This window comes from Acinonyx jubatus, chromosome C1 (assembly GCF_027475565.1).
Source record: "Acinonyx jubatus isolate Ajub_Pintada_27869175 chromosome C1, VMU_Ajub_asm_v1.0, whole genome shotgun sequence".
Lineage (NCBI taxonomy): Eukaryota > Metazoa > Chordata > Mammalia > Carnivora > Felidae > Acinonyx > Acinonyx jubatus.
The window spans coordinates 26,713,137-26,733,354 of NC_069381.1; the positions used below are offsets into that span (position 1 = coordinate 26,713,137).

General features: G+C 36.2%; 1 protein-coding gene and 1 pseudogene across 11 annotated transcripts in view; one reads left to right on the forward strand and one right to left on the reverse strand.

The window, feature by feature from the left end:
- ZMYM4 (zinc finger MYM-type containing 4) overlaps positions 1-20,218 on the forward strand; it is a 143,405-nt gene that overhangs the window by 45,671 nt on the left and 77,516 nt on the right. For 10 of the 11 annotated variants that reach the window (XM_053211229.1, XM_053211240.1, XM_027059703.2 and 7 more), the window contains one exon: positions 13,457-13,502. The exons of the other annotated variant lie outside the window; for it this stretch is intronic. In XM_053211229.1, coding sequence (XP_053067204.1) covers positions 13,457-13,502 — 46 coding nt within the window. The remainder of the gene's footprint in view (positions 1-13,456; positions 13,503-20,218) is intronic. 11 annotated transcript variants of the gene reach the window in all.
- Positions 19,866-19,968, reverse strand: LOC113599689 (uncharacterized; annotated as a pseudogene).

The window sequence follows — 20,218 nt, forward strand, 5'->3', positions numbered from 1 at the left end:
TAAATTTGAAAGTTAAAGTACAAGATGTTCATTGGAATAGCAATAGGGAGAGACAGACATTACCATTTCAGGTTGAAGGGAGAGGATTGGATATTTAATTTGGAGAGGTCTGGGGCCAGCATAAAAAAATATTTGAAGCTTCTGTTTAATCTTTAAGAGTCTTGTAATTTTTAAAGTATACTCTTAGGGTGTATAAGTTTTTATTGTAATAAAGATAATTCTGTTATTCAGCAAACATTTATTGAGCTTCTGTTATATAGTAGGAGGTCGGCTTACAGCAGTATGGAACAGACAAAAAAAACTCTCTAAACGATGATATACTTTAATCTGCTCCCTGCTTTGAGAAATGTGGAATCTCTAATTCTTTAGAATCTGGATTTCATTTAGGTTGAAAGAAACTAGATTATTTTTAATTTTTGTATAATTCTAAAGGATTTTGTATAAAAGCAGTGTTTACTTTTACTGAATTGTTTGAGATAGTCTCCAAAATGGGGTAAAAAACTCCAGGTTTGTATAACCCCTGTTATTTGTCAGTAGGTCTACGGAAAGAATGGGACATTTCATGGTATAGCTTCAGAAAGGTGTATGGTTACTTCATTCCTTATAGCATCCCCAACTTTAGAGTAAATTTTTTATAGTTGCTATCATAGATACATCTACTGTGGTAGTGCTAGGAAAGAAAGTTGTGAATTCTTCTTGTTTAGAAAGTTGGGTGTATGTGCATTGTGTGAGATTATGACATCATTAAAGATTTGTAACTTTAGCTTAGTCATGAAAGCTGAATAGGTGTTTACTATTGAAATATGACTGGAAAAGCTGAAGCACTGTGTATAATGGTTCAGAGGCATGAAAGTACCTGAAAGGTTGGGTGAGCTACTGGTCATTTAGTTATGGTCATCTAGTAATACTGGTAATACAGTAATACATCTAGTAATTACTGGTCATCTAGTAATAACTAGAGCATTTGCTTTGGGGATGAAGATGCAGTGAGAACATGCAGGTAGGAAAAGGTGAAGCAGTAGAGGAAGGTAGGGCCAGATTTTGCAGAGTCAGAAGTTTGGACATTTTTCTAGGGAGACTTTTTCAGAGCTCTTTGTATGTATATGTATATATATCATTACCTGAGCCGAGATAGAGAGTCAGACATTTAACCGACCCAGCCACCCTGGCACCCCGGTGGAGAAGTTCTTAAGAAACAGGAACCCAGGCACAGGTAGGTCAGTCAATTGAGTGTCTGACTTCAGCTCAGGTCATGATATCATGGTTTGTGAGTTTGAGCCCCACATTGGGGTGGCTGCTGTCATCGCAGAGCCCACTTTGGATCCTTTGTCCCTCCCTCTCTCTGCCCGTACCCTGCTTGCACTCTCTCTCAAGAATAAAGAAACCTTTGGGGGCACCTGGTTGGCTCAGTCAGTTACGCGTCCAACTTTGGCCCAGGTGATGATCTCGTGGTTTGTGAGCTCGAGCCCCATGTCAGGCTCTGTGCAGACAGCTTGGAGCCTGGAGCCTGCTTCAGATTCTGTGTCTCCCTCTCTCTGCTCCTCCCCCTCTTGCACTCTGTCTCTTTCTCAAATATAAATAAACATTTTAAAAATAAATAAATAAACCTTAAAAAAAAAAAGAAACAGGGACTCACCATATTGGTATTTGTATATATTGGTGGAATGCTTTAGTGTGCAATTGAGTAACATCTATTAAAAATTTACCATATTCACCTATGCCCTTTAATCTCATTCCACTTTTAGGAACTGATTATACACACACACACACACACACACACACACACACACAAGCCAGTTTATATGTATAAAGATGACAGCTATAATACTGCATTTGAAAAAGAGGCTCAAAGCAACCTAAATGTCCATTACTATAATATAACAAAAGATTATGTAGTGACTAAAAAGTGAATTAAGTCTCTGCTTAATGAGAAATTTCCTAGATATATTTAGGTTTAAAAAAAATTGGAGGGGAATTTCTATTTGTCCTTTTGTTTGTATTTTTGCTGATCTGAGAGAAAATTGGATTTTATTTTAGTTTTGACTTCAGGTGAGATTGAATGTTTTGTGCTTATTTCTGGTCTTCAGTCATTTTTTATTAGGATGCTGCTAATAGAGTCTAAGACTGCTTTATAAGTAGGATATTAACATTGTCATATTATTAATACATCCTTCCCCCCAGATTGTCTTTAAGTTTTTCCAGTTTTTTTTTTTAATGTTTATTCATTTTTGAGAGAGAGAGAGAGCGCATGCACCAGCGGGGGAGGGGCACAGAGAGAAAGGAAGACAGGAGATCTGAAGTAGGTTCCAGGCTCTGAGCTGTCAGCATGGAGCTGGATACTGGGCTCGAACTCCCGAACCGAGAGATATGACCTGAGTCGAAGTCAGACTCTTAACCCACTGAGCGACCTGGGCATCTCTCCAATTTCTGTTTTTAGTGTCATCAAGGTCCCATAAGGATTTGTTTCTTTTTCTGGTTAAAAGATTTTCGTGTCTTCTATTGTTTTCATTTTTTCCAATTTGTCTGTAATCTATCTGGAATTTATTTTGCCAATTTGTCTATAATCTATCTGGAATTTATTTTGGTGTAAAGTGTGAGGTAGTGATCCAAGATTTCTCCTCCAAAGTGGTTACTGGTCATAGTCTAATTCTTAAGTATACTTGGGACTTTGTGTTTTCTATTGTTTCATTAAGCTATTAATTGCCATGCCAGTACCCCATATTTTAGTTATTGTACCTTTGATATATGGTAGGGCACATTTTTCTTCTTGTTACTAATATAATTCAACATTTTGTTTGATATTCTTTTTATCTTTATTTTTCCAGATGTACTTGATGATTGTTTTGTTTAGTTCTATCTATTCACCCCACTCTTTTTTGTGAGGAAATTGTATTCTTCATAGTATTGATTTTTTTTTCCCTTTGGTAAAAATGGTATATCACCTGTTTATTCTCCAGAAAATTTTGTAAGTTTTTAAACAATGATTTTATACATTTCTCAAAGTTTATTCTTATGATATTTTATGTGTCATTATTGTAAATTGGATCCTTTTTTTTCTGTTATATTTTAACTAATTGTTGTTGTTTCTCAGGAATGCTACTGATTTCTTGAATGTTCAGTCTTGTAAAGAGTTACTCTATTGACCTGTATTCTGATTCCTAAAACGTTTTCTGCTATCTTGTACTTTTCAAGTAGACAAGCGAATTGTAAATAACTTTGTTTGCTTTTTACTATTTTACACTTTACATTTTTTTTTCTGATTGCATTGACTAGTACTTCTAGAGCAAGGTATGATATTGGTAATATTACCACTTTAATGGTAATTAGTAAATATTGATCTTGCCTGCCAATTTCAATTGACTATTAAGGACACCTGAATTTTGAATTGAGAACAATTCTGATAACATGTTTATATTTTATGGAAAGATTGCTGTGATTGATTAGTGGTAGAAGGAGATGTTTAGAAGGAAGAGAGTATTAGGAATGGAGTATTTACTGTCTTTAACATTTCTTTATTAAATTTAGCTGATAATTTGAGATTCTTTAGCACGTTAAATAATTACATTCTGTTTTATGTTAATTACATTCTGTTTTATGTATTTGTTAAACTATGAAGTGGAAAAGTCCTCATACAATAGGTGTGAAAACTGCAGATGGTCAAATGGCAAGATTAAAGAAGAAACGTAAAAACTGTTATTTTGGAGTGTATTACTTAATTAAAACATGATCTTGTATTAAAGTGCATAGAAATATACAAACTTCTAATGCTAGCAGCAGTTAGGCTCATTTCCCACAGTTGTGCTGTAATATGTTAGTGTTATCCTTCAAAAGGGTTCTGTGGTCAAAGTACATTTGGAAAACGATGGGCGAAACAAAACAGTACAGGTTTCTTTAGTTAGAAATTAAGGGGCATGGAGTAGCTCAGTCAGTTAAGCATCTGACTCTTGATGCTTAACTCAGGTCATGATTTCACGGTTTGTGAGATGGAGCCCCGCATCGTGCTCCATGCTGACAGCGCTGAGCCTGCTTGGGATTCTCTCCCTCTTTCTCTGCTCCTCCCTTGCTTGCATGTGCCCTCTCTCTCTCAAAAAATAAATAAATAAACTTAAAAAAAAAAAGAAATTAGTAAATTAACAAGTATTGTTACACTGAAAAGAGATGTGTATTTGCTATATTTATTTGGTCACAGGAGTCTTTTTATCTTAGTTCATCTTTCAGGTTTTGCATAACAGATATTGAGAAGTGGAAAATTATGGCATTCAGTTAATAAAAAAGAGCTAATACATTACAATAAGTCCATACAATATGGTAGGGTCTGTTGGTATCCCAGGATGAAAAAAGATTTATCTAGAAGGTAATACTGACATATACATAAGTTAACTGTGCCACAAGTGACTGTAAATGAAATTAAATCTAAGTGCTACAGAGGAGTCATGAATTCTAAATGGGTTGTCAGAAAAGTACTCCCTGAAGAGCTACACTTTGAAGAAGCAGTGGCATTTCATCAGGTAGACGTCTATTCCCAGTAGGGAGAAAACTATAGGAGAATGGTACGATTAGAACTTTGGGTGGGAGTGAGAAATGACTTTTATTCTGTAGCCACAGGAATTGTTTCCTGCCATCTCCTTCAGTGGTTTTTCTTAGGATAAAGTTAGTATCTAAACATGACTAATACTTAGGGGTGACAAAACTGAGAAGCTGAGACAGTTTTGAGAGCAAAGGGGAGCACATTAACAATTACATGGATATGATAGGTGTAAATAGAGGTGCTTTCAGCTAATTGGAATATGTGGTCACCCTGTGTATTAAGAATGTCCTGCAGTGTTTGGCCTATGATTTGTCATTAGCTTTATTATTATTATTTTTAAATTTTATTTTTATTTTATTTAAGCATATAGTGCAACAATGATTTCAGCAGTGGATGCCTTAATGCCCCTTACCCATTTAGCCCATCCCCCCTCCCACAACCCCTCCAGTAACCCTCTGTTTGTTCTCCATATTTAAGAGTCTCTTATGTTTTGTCCCCATCCCTGTTTTTATATTATTTTTGCTTCCCTTCCCTTATGTTCATCTGTTTTGTCTCAAAGTCCTCATATGAGTGAAGTCATAATGATAATTTGTCTTTCTCTGACCGACTAATTTCATTTAGCATAATACCCTCCAGTTCCATGCACGTAGTTGCAAATGGCAAGATTTCATTCTTTTTGATTGCCGAGTAATACTCCATACACACACACACACACACACACACACACACACACACACACTCCCCACATCTTTATCCATTCATCCATTGATGGACATTCGGGCTCTTTCCATACTTTGGCTATTGTTGATACTGCTGCCATATAAACATTGAGGTGCCTGTGCCCCTTTGAAACAGCATACCTGTATCCCTTGGATAAATACCTAGTAGAGCAATTGTAGAGTAGTTCTATTTTTAATTTTTTGAGGAACTTACATACTGTTTTCTAGAGTGGCTGCATCAGTTTGCATTCCCACCAGCAGTGCAAAAGAGATCCTCTCTTTCCACATCCTCGCCAACATCTGTTGTTGCCTGAGTTGTTAATGTTAGCCTTTCTGAAGGGCGTGAGTTGGTATCTCATTGTGGTTTTGATTTGTATTTACTTCCCTGATGGTAAGTGATGTTGAGCGTTTTTTCATGTGTCGGTTGGCCATCTGGATGTCTTTGGAGAAGTGTCTATTCACGTCTTTAGCCCATCTGTTCACTGGATTATTTGTTTTTTGGGTGTTGAGTTTGATAAATTCTTTGTAGATTTTGGATACTAACCCTTTATCTGATATGTCATTTGCAAATATCTTCTCCCATTCCGTCAGTTGCCTTTTAGTTTTGCTGATTGTTTCCTTTACCGTGCAGAAGCTTTTTATTTTGATGAGGTCCCAATAGTTCATTTTTGCTTGTGTTTCCCTTGCCTCCGGCGACGTGTTGAGTAAGAAGTTGCTGCGGCCAAGGGCAAAGAGGTTTTTGCCTGCTTTCTCCTCGAGGATTTTGATGGCTTCCTGTCTTACATTTAGGTCTTTCATCCATTTTGAGTTTATTTTTGTGTATGGTGTAAGAAAGTGGTCCAGGTTCATTTTTCTGCATGCTGCTGCCCAGTTTTCCCAGCCCTACTTGCTGAAGAGACTGTCTTTATTCCATTGGATATTCTTTCTTGCTTTGTCAGAGATTAGTTGGCCATACGTTTGTGGGTCCATTTCTGGATTCTCTATTCTGTTCCATTGATCTGAGTGTCTGTTTTTGTGCCAGTACCATACTGTCTTGATGATTACAGCTTTGTAATACAGCCCGAAGTCTGGGATTGTGTTGCCTCCTACTTTGGTTTTCTTTTTCAAGATTTCTTTGGCTAGTCGGGGTCTTTTCTGGTTCTATACATGTCATGAGCTTTATCTTACAGTCTGGCCTGCTTTACTCACAGAATTCTATTAATTCACCTAGCCTTTCTATTTCTTGGATTCTTTCTTCTTGTTCCTGCTAAGAACCTTGAACATTAGTTGTTCTTTTCTTGAATCTTCCCTTCCACTTTTACCTATTTTAAAGTTAACTTATTTTTGTTTTTTAGTAGTCTATACACCGAACACAGGGCTCGGACTCAAAATACAATCCCAAGATCGAGTCACATGCTCTTCCAGCTGAGCCACCTGGGCACCCCCCTTTTCACCTGTTTTGATTCTTAGTCATCCTTCAGATCTTAAATTAAGGAGCAGTTCCTTTGCTTTTCCTGACCTCTTATATCGGATAGCTCATCATGGTAGAGATGTTTTAGAAATAGAAATGAAGGTTCTTACTATTGACCAGTTGAAAGAAATGGGGGAAAACCTCTAATTTTGGGAGTTCTCATTTGACTTTTAGGGTGTTGGGGCTCTGTTCTCTCAGAACAGAGACCGACATGGGGCTCGAACTCATAAACCACGAGATCATGACCTGAGCTGAAGTCAGACGCCCAACCGAGTGAGCCACTCAGGCGCCCCAGTCTCTACTTAATTATTGAAAACCTTGCCTCAGTTCCCTAAACAGTTTTAGAGCTCTTGGTTTATTACTTAGTTGTCATTGAATAAGTTTATCATATAAACTCTCAAATTATTAAACTTATCACAGTTGGAGAATGTTTATGGTATTAGTCATTCTGTCCTCATGTACGTTATGGTATTATGTTTATCCTATCAGTTATGTCATTATGTATGAAGGATAGAAAATTGGACATTAACTTTTTTTTTTAATTTTTTTTTAACGTTTACTTATTTTTGAGACAGAGAGAGACAGAGCATGAATGGGGGAGGGTCAGAGAGAGAGGGAGACACAGAATCCGAAACAGGCTCCAGGCTCTGAGCGGTCAGCACAGAGCCTGACGCGGGGCTCAAACTCACGGACCGCGAGATCATGACCTGAGCCGAAGCTCAACCGACTGAGCCACCCAGGCGCCCCAAGGACATTAACTTTTTAAAAATTAAATTTATTGATTTGGCTATTGTGATTTTTTTTTTTTTTTTTTTTTTTTTTTTTTTTTTGCAGGTGGGTGTGGGTGGTATGCTTGCCAATTCACAGTATATTTGGAATTTTTTTCTCTTTCCAGGGTTAGGGAATGTGAGTATTTTGTTTTATAAGTAAAAATGTACTTTATCCCCAGTGCTTAATTTTTGGAATATAGGGGGCTGAGTCATTTGCCCAGAGGTTTTCTTTTATTTATTTATTTTTATTAAAAAAATTTTTTTTTTAATTTTACATTTATTTTTGAGAGACAGAGAGAGACAGAGCACAAGTGGGGCTGGGGCAGAGCGAGAAGGAGACACGGAATCCGAAGCAGGCTCCAGGCTCCGAGCTGACAGCACAGAGCCTGATGCAGGGTTTGAACCCTTAGACCATGAGATCATGACCTGAGCCGAAGTTGGACGCTTGATGGACTGAGCTACCCATGCGCCCCTAATGGTTACATGTTTTAAAGTTAATGGGCAGAACCCACAAGACTATTTCAACAATTAAAAAGGAACTGGTATTTTTTTTTGTCAGTACCATGCATGTTAATTTATTTTTTTGATTTTTCGTTTCATTGGTTTCATTTGGTTTAATTTTGGTTTCATAGTATTGAGAAAATCCTTGCATATATATAATAGTTATTACAGACTCTTAAAAATAAAATTGGCTTGGCTTTTGAATTCAGTTAAATCTTTCATGAAACCTGAGGGCTGACTAGTAGGTCATTAATTTCAAAGGTAAATTTGTGACTGCTTAGATTTAATTTCTTATTTGTAAATATACTGATTGGACAAGAAGCACTGAAAACACGTTTAGTGAAACCATTATATTATCACAAAACTAAGTGTTTTGTCTAAATTTTTTGTTAACCAGTTGGTGAGATTATAGGCCAGATAGGTGTTTTGGAGTCCTGCCTGTCATTTAATTGAAAGCAGTGTTAATGTTACCTGCCTGCACATTGTTGAGTAGTCACACAATTCAGTGGTTTTTAATATTTTCGTAATTGTGCAGCCAGAATCAATTTTAGAACATTTTCATCACCTGGAAAAGGAAGCCCTGTACCCAGATCTACTACAAAGCTGTAGTAAAACAGTATGCTACTGGCACAAAAATAGACCCATAGGTCAGTGGAACAAAATAGAGAGTCCAGAAACCAGTCTACACTTTGGTGAGTTAACCTATGACAAAGCAAGCAACAATATACAATGGGGGAAAAAAGTTTCTTAGATTAATGGTGCCGGGAAAACTGGACAGCTACATGCAAAAAGATGAAACTGTACCACTTTCTTTCACCATACACAAAAATGAACTCAAAATGAATTAAGGACCTAAACGTGAGACCTGAAACCATAAAACTCCTAGAAGAAAGTATAAGCAGTAATCTCTGACTTAGACCCTAGCAACATTTTTCTAGATGTGTCTCTTCAGAAAAGGGAAACAAAAATAAAACACACCAAAATAAGAAGCTTTTTGCACAGTGAAGGAAACAAACAAAATGAAAAGACACCAGTGAATGGGAGAAGATATTATAAATGATATACCTGACAAGGGTTAATACCTCTGATATATAATGAACTTATATAACAACATGAAAAAACAAAAACAAATAATTCGATTAAAAAATGGACAGAGGACCTGAACATTTTTCTAAAGACATACAAATAGCCAACCAGACCCATGAAAAGATACACAATATCACTAATCACAAGGGAAATACAAATCAAAATTACAATGAGATATTACCTCACACCTGTCAGAATGGCTGAAATAAAACACACAAGAAACAAGCATTGGTGAGGTTGTGGAGGAAAAGGAACCCTTGTGCACTGTTTTTGGGGATGTAAGTTGGTGCAGCCACTCTGGAAAACAATATAGAGGTTCCTCAGAAAACTAAAAATAGAAGTACCATGGGATCTAGTAATTCCACTACTGGGTCTTCACCCAAAGAAAATGAAAACACTACTTTGAGAAGATATATGTACCTTATGTCTATTGCAGCATATTTACAGTAGCCAAGATATGGAAGCAACCTTAATGTCCGTTGATAGTTGAGTGGATAAAGAAGATGTACACATACACAATGGAATATTACTCAGCTGTAGGAAAGAATGAGATCTTGCCATTTTGTGACAACATGGAAGGACCTAGAGAGTATTCTAAGTGAAATATGTCTGAGAAAGACAAATACCATATGATTTCACCTACATGTGGAATCTTTTTTTTTAAAGTTTATATATTTTGACAGAGCACGTGTGTACACAAGTTTGGGAGAGGTAGAGAGAATGCCAAGTAGCTGATGGCGCAGAGCCCAATACAGGGTTCCATCTCACAAACTATGAGATCATGACCTGAGCCGAAATCCAGATTCAGACACTTAACCGACTGAGCCACCCAGGCACCCCACTTAATGTGTGGAATCTGATAAAACAAATGAACAAACAAAAAGAAACAGACCCATAAACACAGAGTACAAACTGGTGATTGTCAGAGGGGGTGGATTTGGGAAAAAGCAGTGAAGGGGAGCGGGAGGTATAGGCTTCCAGTTGTGGAATGAATAAGTCATGGAGATGAAAGGTACAGCCAACAGAATACAGTTAGTAGGTATTTTAATCGTATCATATTATTGACTTCAATAGCTACACTTATGCTGAGAATAGCATAATGTATAACTTAGAGTTGTTGAATCACTGTGTTGTACACCTGAAGCTAATAATAGCATCATGTGTCAGCTATACTTCATTATTAAAAAAAAAAAGAAAGCAATCCTTTACTCATTAGCAGTATTCTCAGATCTTTCTCCTTAGTCTTAGGTGGGCACTAATCCATTTTGTCCTATGGTTTTGAAATGTGTACCCATTGTCAACAAAGGACTTGCTGACCGATACCGTATCTGTTGTAAACAAACCTATAAATTGTTTGGCATCAGTGGCAATATATTTAGTCTTTGTTTCTGTTTTCTGTTTGAGAGGGAGGGAGAGGGGGAAGTAAGAAAACAAAGGTTTTGTTCTGAGCCATAGAGAAGATCACTGAATCCTAGAATTGTTGCCTTGCAAAAGAGTGTCTTCTGAAGAGTGTCTTCTTATGTTCTTTCCATTGTTTTCATTTCTTTGGCGTCATAATCCGTTGGCTCCTGTTTCTCATGTCCAGTATAATTTTAATTAGTGTACTTAATTTCCATTTTGTTATATATTTTTCATAATAAAATTTGGTCTAAACTCCAAGGTTTTTTTTTTTTCCTTTTAGAATGTGAAAATCATTTATCTTTTGTGTTCATCTTGCAGAGAAGTATGGTATCAGCTTGATTCTTGTTTCTTATAGAACACAGTCTTATCTTAGTTAGGAGACTAAATTATAATATTGGATTATCCCTTCTTGGGTTTTATAATCAGTTCACAAAATGAAATGGTACATAATCCAAATTACCTTAGAAAATCTCTTTAAGTCACCCATAAAGTATAGGTATGTCACCCTTGGTAATGTCACTACTATATTTTTATTTTCTATCATTGAGTAAGATTATAGTTTCTTTGGCTGTGCATGCAAAGTGTCCAGGGTGGTATTGTACAAAATGTACATTATCTTTAAACACTTGGGAACCCCTCAGTGCAGGCAAGTACTATTTCAGTCTTTGGCTTGCCAAGTCACATGTCCCAATTTCTCTTTTATTCTGGAGCATAACTTGTTGGGTGGTTGGTTGGCCTTTACTGTTTTGCTTTCTTTTTCATTTTTATATGGTTGAAATCAGTATGTTTAATGTGTTTTATGAATCACGTAGGCTATAATTCTTTTTATTCCTCATCAGTTTTTGTTTGAAATTCTGAAATTTCACCAGGATGTATCTTTTTTCCATATCCTCTTGGAGATAGTGGGCCCTTTCAGTCTCAAATAGTTTTTTAGGAAAATTTTCTTCTATCATTTCACCTTTCCATTGTTCTCTCCTTTGGGATGCCTTTGAGATTGCTCTTTGACCTGCTGGTTCAGTCTTTTTTTAAAAAAAAATTTTTTTTTTAATGTTTATTTAGTTTTGAGAGAGAGTGCGAGCCAGGGAGGGGTAGAGAGAGAGAGAGACAGAATCTGAAACAGGCTCCAGGCTCTGAGCTGTCAGCACAGAGCCCGATGCAGGGTTCAAACTCACGAACTGTGAGATCATGGCCTGAGCCAAAGTCAAAAAAGCTTAACCGACCGAGCCATCCAGGTGCCTCCCTGCTAGTTCAGTCTTAACAGGGCATCATATAGAATATCTTTTCTAGCTTTTTGACTGTTATATTTATTTTTGTTTGTTTTTCCACCTGAGAATTTTATCACTACCCTTTCCAATAAAATTTTAATTTTTGTAGTCATTTTCCTGTCTCTTGTCACCTTTTCTTGGTTTTTAGTGTTTTTTTTTCTTTTTTTGCATCTCTATCCTCTCATATCTCAGATACCACTTAAAATACTTTTTAGAAGTTTTCTTTCTGTAAATTGTTGCCTTCTGAGTGGTTCTGTTTATTCACCTTGAACTCTCTCCTTCACACGGTTTATTTCAGAAACCTGGGGGTCATTGGTTGTCTCTTCACATTTATACATATCAGATACTATCTTTTTTTTTTTTTTTGAGAGAGAGAGAGGGTGCAAGTGAGCGAAGAGAGAGAGAGGAGAGATGTGAGACTCACTCGAAGTGGGACTTGAACTCAAGAAATGTGAGATCATGACCTGAGCCTAAGTCAGATGCTCAATGACTGAGCCACCCAGGCATCCTCAGATACTGTTAATTACTATAGCCAGCTGTTGTGTTTCCTCTGTAGTTACATAGGTATCTAGGTGGTTGTTTTTTCCTTAAAAGTTTCTCCTTGAATGGGGAGACATACTCTGGCTTTTAGTGGGTAAGGTTTATCAAGAAGCAGCCTTCCTTGTGTTCTTGTCTCATTGATGAGAAGTAGGTGGGAAAGCATGAGGCTGGAATGCTCACACTTGCCAAAATGAGGAGCTCTTTACATACTAGGGGTGGAGCATGTGAGTGTTTCTAGCTCCTGGATAGAGTTGCTTTTGCTGTACTCCATTCCCCCCTTCCCCCCCATTTCTGTCTTATTTATTTATTTATATTTTATTTTTAAAGAATATTTATTTATTTTTGAGAGAGGAAGAGAGAGCAGGGGAGGGCCGAGAGGGAGACAGAATCTCAAGCAGGCTCCACTCTTGCCAGTGTAGAGCTTGGCGTGGGGCTTGAACTCATGAACTGTGAGATCATGACCTGAGTTGAAAACAAGAGTTGGGGGCTTAACCATCTGAGCCTGAGCCACCCAGGTGCCCCTATTTATTTTTTTATTTATACATACACATATACATATGTGTGTGTGTGTGTGTGTGTGTACCTTTTTTTAAACTAATCTCTACACCCATCGTAGGGTTCAAACTCATGACCCGGAGATTGCATTCTCTACTAACTGAGCCAGTTACCATTCCCCCTGCACCTGTGTTTTAAAGATCCAAAATTACCTCAGACTTGGCTCTGCTTCTGTCCTAGGCCCTAACATACCGAAATAGGAACCATTTCTATAACAGGACTAACTTTCTTTTGAAGGACAGCTAAAAACCTATTTGATGCTGATTGTTCTGTTTAATTTTGATTAGAAGTTTTATATAGTTATCAGTGTTAGTAAGTTCTCAGTAAGTGTTGGCTGTCTTTATTATTATTATTATAAATACATAGGACTATATTTTGTGCTGCAAAAGTGATTTAAAAATAAGTTTATATTAGGGCATGTATTTGTCTCTTTGTTTTTGGTTTGGGGGTTTTCACGTGAGAGTTTATTTTATTCATTATAAATTATATTCTAGTCTACTTGGCAGTATTTTGTTTATCTTGTGATTTTGTGTACTTTGGGTTGAAAATTACAGCTTTTGGGGGAGTGAGGAGGGATACCAGAAAGTATGATAGAATGTGACAATAATGTTACTTTTCTCTTTGCTTTTTTGCTTTTTCAGTTTGAGCAGAAAACTGGTGCAGTTTTTGATGAAATTGTAGAGAACTGTAAGTACCACTTTAGAAAAAAACCACTCATGTCTTTATGTAGATAATAATTGAGTCTAGATAGAGCATTTATCAGTGCTTAACATTTAACAGGGTTTAGTTTGGGCTGATTAATGCGATGGTCCAATTTGATATAGTTTAGAAATCATCACTCTGTTAGTATTTTCAGCAAGTTAATCTTAATTTTAAGAGTTTTTCCTTTTTTTAGTAAATATTTTATTCTCACAGATATTAACGTTGAAATATAGCTAAGCTTTGTGTATGTATTAACCATATAGAAGTTTAGACTTAACCATTCAGTAAAGATTTCTACTTTGTTTACAGGGCTTCTTAATTTTCTGTTTGTATTCTTTCTATGTTACATGATTCTCTGAAAAATTTTTTTTTGTTTCTTATGATTATAAAAGTAATACATTCAATTTTACAATACAAAAATGAAAAAAGCAGAAAATGAAAGCCTTTGTGTTTTTTATTCTCTAAAGATAACCACTTCTAAAAGTTTAATATATATCTTTCCAGACTTTTTTTCTGTGGATGTATATAGATCTATGTATGACAGGTGGGGATTTATATATGTTTGTAGGGATCCTGTGGATACTGTTCTTGCTTTTTTCATTCAACTGCCTTAACATCTCTGTATGTCAATGGATTTTGACCTTTTGCATCATTTCTGGTGGCTACTCGGTATTTTATTGTATGGGTGTATTATAATTTAGCCATCTTCCTCTTTTATATATGTATGTATTCTTTTCAGTTTTTCAGTATTACAAACAATATTTAGTATGTATTCCTGTACACATTTTTGTCTACTTCTATTGAAATAGACAAAGGGACTGTATCCTTTTCTGTAGAATAAATTCTAAGAATTGAACTGCTGAATCATCAAAGGATGTTTGTGTGCTTGTTCATGAAGAATAAATTTTGTCATCTAGAGCTAGTAAGTCAAGGAAAATATGCATTTCTTTTTTAATTTTTTCTTAAGTCCCAGTAGTAGGATCTGTGAGTACCTTCTTTGGAATTAGTTTGTTAACATTTTTTGAGAGAGAACAGGTTTTTATAGAGTACATATTGAGAGGTAGCTAGCTCTCTTGATCTTTAATGGTCTTGGAATAATCTGGAGTTCATTCATGTCTAGGCTGGGCTATTGAGAGCACAAAGACAGGAACTGCTGACTTGAGCCCCTGTACATGTTCTCCCTGTTGTGTTGCCTTCCTTATAGCATGGCAGCCTCCAGGTAGACTTCTCTCATGGTGGCTCAGGCTCCAAGCAAAAGAGTAATTCAGTGAAGAAAGCAGAATGAGCATCTTTTCTGAGCTACCTTCAGAAGTCACACAGTGTCCTTTCTACTACATCCTTTGGGTATGAGGGAGTCACAAGCCTGCTCAGATTTAGGAGAAGAGGATATTCAGACCTCACCTTTTTTTTTTTTTTTTTTTAATTAAATTGTTTTGTTTATTTATTTTTGAGAGAGAAACAGAGTGTAAGTGGGGGAAGGGCAGATAGAGAAGGAGACACAGAATCTGAAGCAGGCTCCAGGCCCTGAGATGTCAGCACAGAACCCAATGCAGGGCTTGAACTCAGGGACCGTGAAATCATGACCTGAGCTGAAGTCAGACACTTAACCAACTGAGCCACCCAGGCGCCCCTAGACCTTACTTCTTGATAGAAGGGTCAAGGTCACATTGTAGAAAACAATGTAGATGGGAGATATTGTTGCAGCCGTATTTGGAAAATCCAGTCTGCATTCACAGGATATAATGCTGTCACATGATATTTTATTCACATGATATTTTATTCTAAACTAGAAAATGGCTTAAAAAAGAAATTCATTCTTTAGGTCTGTATGTGGATATTCATAACATTAACCACTCCTGTAATACAGAAACAGAAACTGATGAAGCTGATCATGCATGATATTTTATGAGTAACATTTTGTCTTTTTTTTTTGACTTAGTCATTCCTTTCCATATCATCATTGTCCCTATTGCCCCCTACCCTGTACCTTTGTAGGTAGCCTTTCACGTTTTTCTCCAGTGTTCCTAAAATCATTATCATATATATACATATATAGACACATAATATATATACATGTATATACAACATATACATGTATAAATATATATATAATATATGCAAATATACATATTTATATGTGTATATGTAAGGGTTTTGAAGATTTTTATTTTTTGTTTAACAGGTGAGATCATCATATACATAGATTTCTCTACCTAGCTTCTTTCATTCAGGAGTACTTTATGATCTCCTTCCATCTTGACTGGAATAGCTTCAACATCACAGGGTTTAGATGTGCAAGTCAACTTTTCCCGTTTCCCCTTTCCCCTTTCCCCTTTCAGACACTGATGTTATTTTAGTTGTTTTTTTTTACCATGATAACCAATGAAGTATGAAAAATCCTTTAAGAATATCCTTATATATTAGTTTTATATGTGTGCATAGATTACAGAGAGTGGGTATTGTTTGGTAAAGGGTATGTGTAATTTTAATAGATGTTTCTGTCCTGCTTTTCAAAACTTGACTGTCTTACATTTCCATCAGAAATGTATAAGAATACCTCCTCACCCCATTAATGTCCATTATAGCTCTTCTCCATGTTTAGCAGTCTGATGGATGTGAAATAGCACAGTGTTAACTTTATTCTGCATTTTCTTAACTCCTATTGAATTTGAATTTAAGCAGTTTTTAATAATTTCAACATTTGGACTGGCTCCTCTGTATTGTCGAATTGTAAATATTTGTTAAATAAATGAATACCCTTTGCCCATTTTTTAAAGTTTTTTTTCATGACACATTACAGGCTTTTTGTAATATCATAATCATAGTTGTTAAGGGGAGTGATAGTAGGCATGGTAAAGGATAAAACTGAAAGAAGGTTCAGGTATACTTTTAAAAAGATAGACATTCACTCAGGAAATTTAACTTTTAGAAAAGATAACTTAAAGTTCTTTTAATAATGAAGTAGAGGGGGTTGATTTCCTTTGTTTTGTTTCTTTTTGCTTGTGTCATCTTTTCCTAAACAAATGTTTTTTTTTTTAATTTTTTTTTTTAACATTTATTTATTTTTGAGACAGAGAGAGACAGAGCATGAACGGGGGAGGGTCAGAGAGAGAGGGAGACACAGAATCCGAAACAGGCTCCAGGCTCTGAGCAGTCAGCACAGAGCCCGATGCGGGGCTTGAACTCATGGACCAGACCATGAGATCATGACCTGAGCTGAAGTCAGACGCTCAACCGACAGCCACCCAGGCGCCCCTAAACAAATGTTTTTAATATAAAAAATTTTGGTCTTTTTTAACATCATGGTTTTCAGTTTTGGTTTAAAAAAGTTTTCCTCACCCTTTGAATATATGTTATCCTAGAGTTTATTGGAGTATTTAGAAAAATATTTTTAAAAAGTGTTAAACACAAAAAAATATTTAAAACATGTGAGATATATTAAAAATAAAACCTCTGACTTCACCACCACCCAGCTGTAGAAAAATGTGCACGATCATGCCTTTCGTGCCAATCCCTCGGTCCCATTTTGTTCTTCTCTTTACACAGCCATTATCCTCAATTTTGCTTAATTCCTTGCATTTCTTAATAGTTTTTACCACATTTACATTATTAATCAAGAGATTATTTAGTTTTGCTTATTAATAGATTTTGTATTGTTTTTGAATTACACTGTATATGTTACCACTTTCTTTTTTTTAACCGTATATTCCTGAGATTTGAATGTAGTGTTGCATGTAGCTCTCATTCATTCATCACTGATGTGTATTTATTCATTAAATACATTACAATTTATTTATTTTTTAAAATGGTAGTAAAAAGTATATAATGTAAAATTTACCACTTTAATTATTTTTAAGTGTATAATTCAGTATTTTAAGTACATTCACATTGTTGTGCAACAGATCTCTAGAACTTTTTATCTTGCAAAACAAATTTTTAATAGCTCTTGAATAAAAATTCTGTTTCCCCCTTAAGGTTTATCTGTGTTGTAACATGTCAGAATGTCATGTCAGAATGTCCTTCCTTTTTAAGGCCGAATAATATTCCATTGTATGGTTAGACCATTTTGTTTATCCATTCTTGTGTTGATGCAGTGAGTATGAGTGTGTAAATATCTCTTCAAGATCTTGCTTTTGTTTTTCTTGGCTGTATACCCAGAAATGGAGATTGCTGGTTTATATAATACTGTTTTCAAGTTTTTGAGGAACTGCCATATTATTTTCAGTTGTGATTTGTACCATTTTAAATTTGCACCAGTAGTGCACAGGGTTACAATTTCTTTACATCTTTGCCAACACTGCTACTTTTCTGTGTTTTTGATAGTAGCCACCCTAGAGGTTGTGAGGTGATGATAACCTCATTGTAGTTTTGGTTTTCCTTTCTCTAATGATTAGTGATGTTGAGCATCTTTTCATAGGCTTGTTGAAAGTCCTTTGCCTGTTCTTGACTTGGGTTATTTGATTCTTTTGTTCGTGTTGATTTCTAGTTCTTTATATATTCTGGATATTAACTCCTTATCGGATATATGATTTACGAAAGTTTTTTTCCCATTCTGTACATTGCCTTTTCACTCTGTTGATGGTTCCTTTTGATGCACAGACGTTTTTCAAATTTGGTGGCCAATTTGTTTAGTTTTGCTTTTGTTGCATGTGCTTTTGGTGGTGTCATATCCAAGAAATTGTTGCCAAATTCAGTGACATGAAGCTGTGGTATATATATGTGTGTGTGTGTGTGTGTGTGTGTGTGTGTGTGTGTGTGTGTGTTCGTTCAGGAGTTTTTAGGTCTTCTGCTTAAAATATATCAGAACTTTAAAATCATTCTAATGTCTATATACTTCTCGTTGTTCCTCATTCTTCTGTTTTTTCTTTATGAACATTATATATTTCAGGATATATACAAGAAAGTGCCATGTATGGAATTCAATGTAAAATGTATTTATTATGGTGGGTCTCTGTCAAAAAGTAGCTTATTATTTTTTTAAAAATGTTTATTTATTCAGAGACAAAGCATAAGCAGGGGAGGGACAGAGAGATTAGGAGAGAGAATGAGTCCCAGCAGGCTCCACACTGTCAGTGCAGAGCCTGACATGGGGGCTTGATCTCATGAAATGTAAGATCATGCATGACCTGAGCAAACTCAAGAGTGGGACCTTTCACCAACTGAGCCACCCAGGTGCCCCTGTTAGAAACAAGTTTAAAATCTGTTTCTTTCTTTTTTTTTTTTTTTTAATATTTGTTTATTTTTTGGGAGAGCACAAGTCGGGGAGGGACTGAGAGAGGGGAACAGAGGATCTGAAGCAGGCTCTGCACTGACAGGTTGACAGCAATTAAGCCTGATGTGGGGGTTCAGCTTACAAACTATGAGATCGTAACCTGAGCTGAAGGTGGATGCTCAACCAAATGAGCCACCCAGGTGCCCCCAGAATCTATTTCTTAAGTCAGGGATTGGCAAACGGTTTTCTCTGACAGGTCAGACAGAAAATATTTTAGGCTTTATAGGTCATGCTGTTTTTTGTTTTGTTTTGTTTTCAAATTTATTTAAAGTCGGTATTTTTATTTTATTTTGTTGTATTTTATTTTCTTTCTTTTGAGAGAGTGTGAGTGGGGGAGGGGCAAAGAGAGAGGGAGACATAATCTCAAGCAGGCTCTGTGCTGTCAGCACAGAGCCCAGTGTGGGGCTCGAACTCATGAACCATGAGATCATGACCTGAGCCAAAATCAAGAGTTGGATGCTTAACCAACTGAGCCACCTAGACACCCCAATAAATTTTTATTTAAGGAATTTTACATATGATTCCTTCCCCTGCCAGTCATTGTAGTTCTCCAAAGTCATAATCATAATCTTCAAAATAACCGGGTTGTTTTTTTTTTTAAATGTTTATTTACTTTTGATAGAGAGCGCATCAGTAGGGGAGGGGACAGAGAGAGACAGGGACAGAGGATCCAAAGCGGGCTCCAGGCTGACAGCAATGAAACCAGTGCAGGTGCTCGAACTCAGTGAACCATGAGATCATGACCTGAGCCAAAGTTGGATGCTCAACCGACTGAGGCATCCATGTGCCCCTCAAAATAGCCCTTTTACAAGAACTTCTGTTGAGTCCACAATTGTCACTGTCAGTCCAGTTCTTTCAATTGGGCTTCTTTGATCTCCACTTGAATATGAACATACTTCAAAAATTCCATACCTGTAATTGTTGGGATCCAGTTTCTTTATTTTAGGGCCCTAGAAGTCAAATTGTAGAAAGTACATTGATTGTTATTTTGGAAAATGATCTAAAATTGTTATTCGTTAATTGTTTATAGTATTGAAAAGTCTGTTACTTCCACTTTACTCCACGAGCCTAGTAGAAAATGTTACAGGTCTCTTTGTCAACACTGCAATAAATTTGCTGTGATGAAAACATAACTTGTGTCTTAATGTAGTCACAGATCATACTGTTTATGTTGCAACAACTCAACTTTGCGTTTGTAGCATGTATGTAAAGGAATTAATGTGTTTGCAATAAAACCATGGACACTGAATTTTGAATTCAACATAATTTTCCATGTATAAAGAAATGCTTTTCTTTTGATGGCTTTTTCCTACAATTTAAAGATGTGGAAACTATTCTTAGCTCATGGGTTGTATAAGCCCTCCTCCCCAGTGCCCCCGCAAAAAACAGGTGGCTTCTGCATTTGGCATGCAGGCATAGTTTACCTATT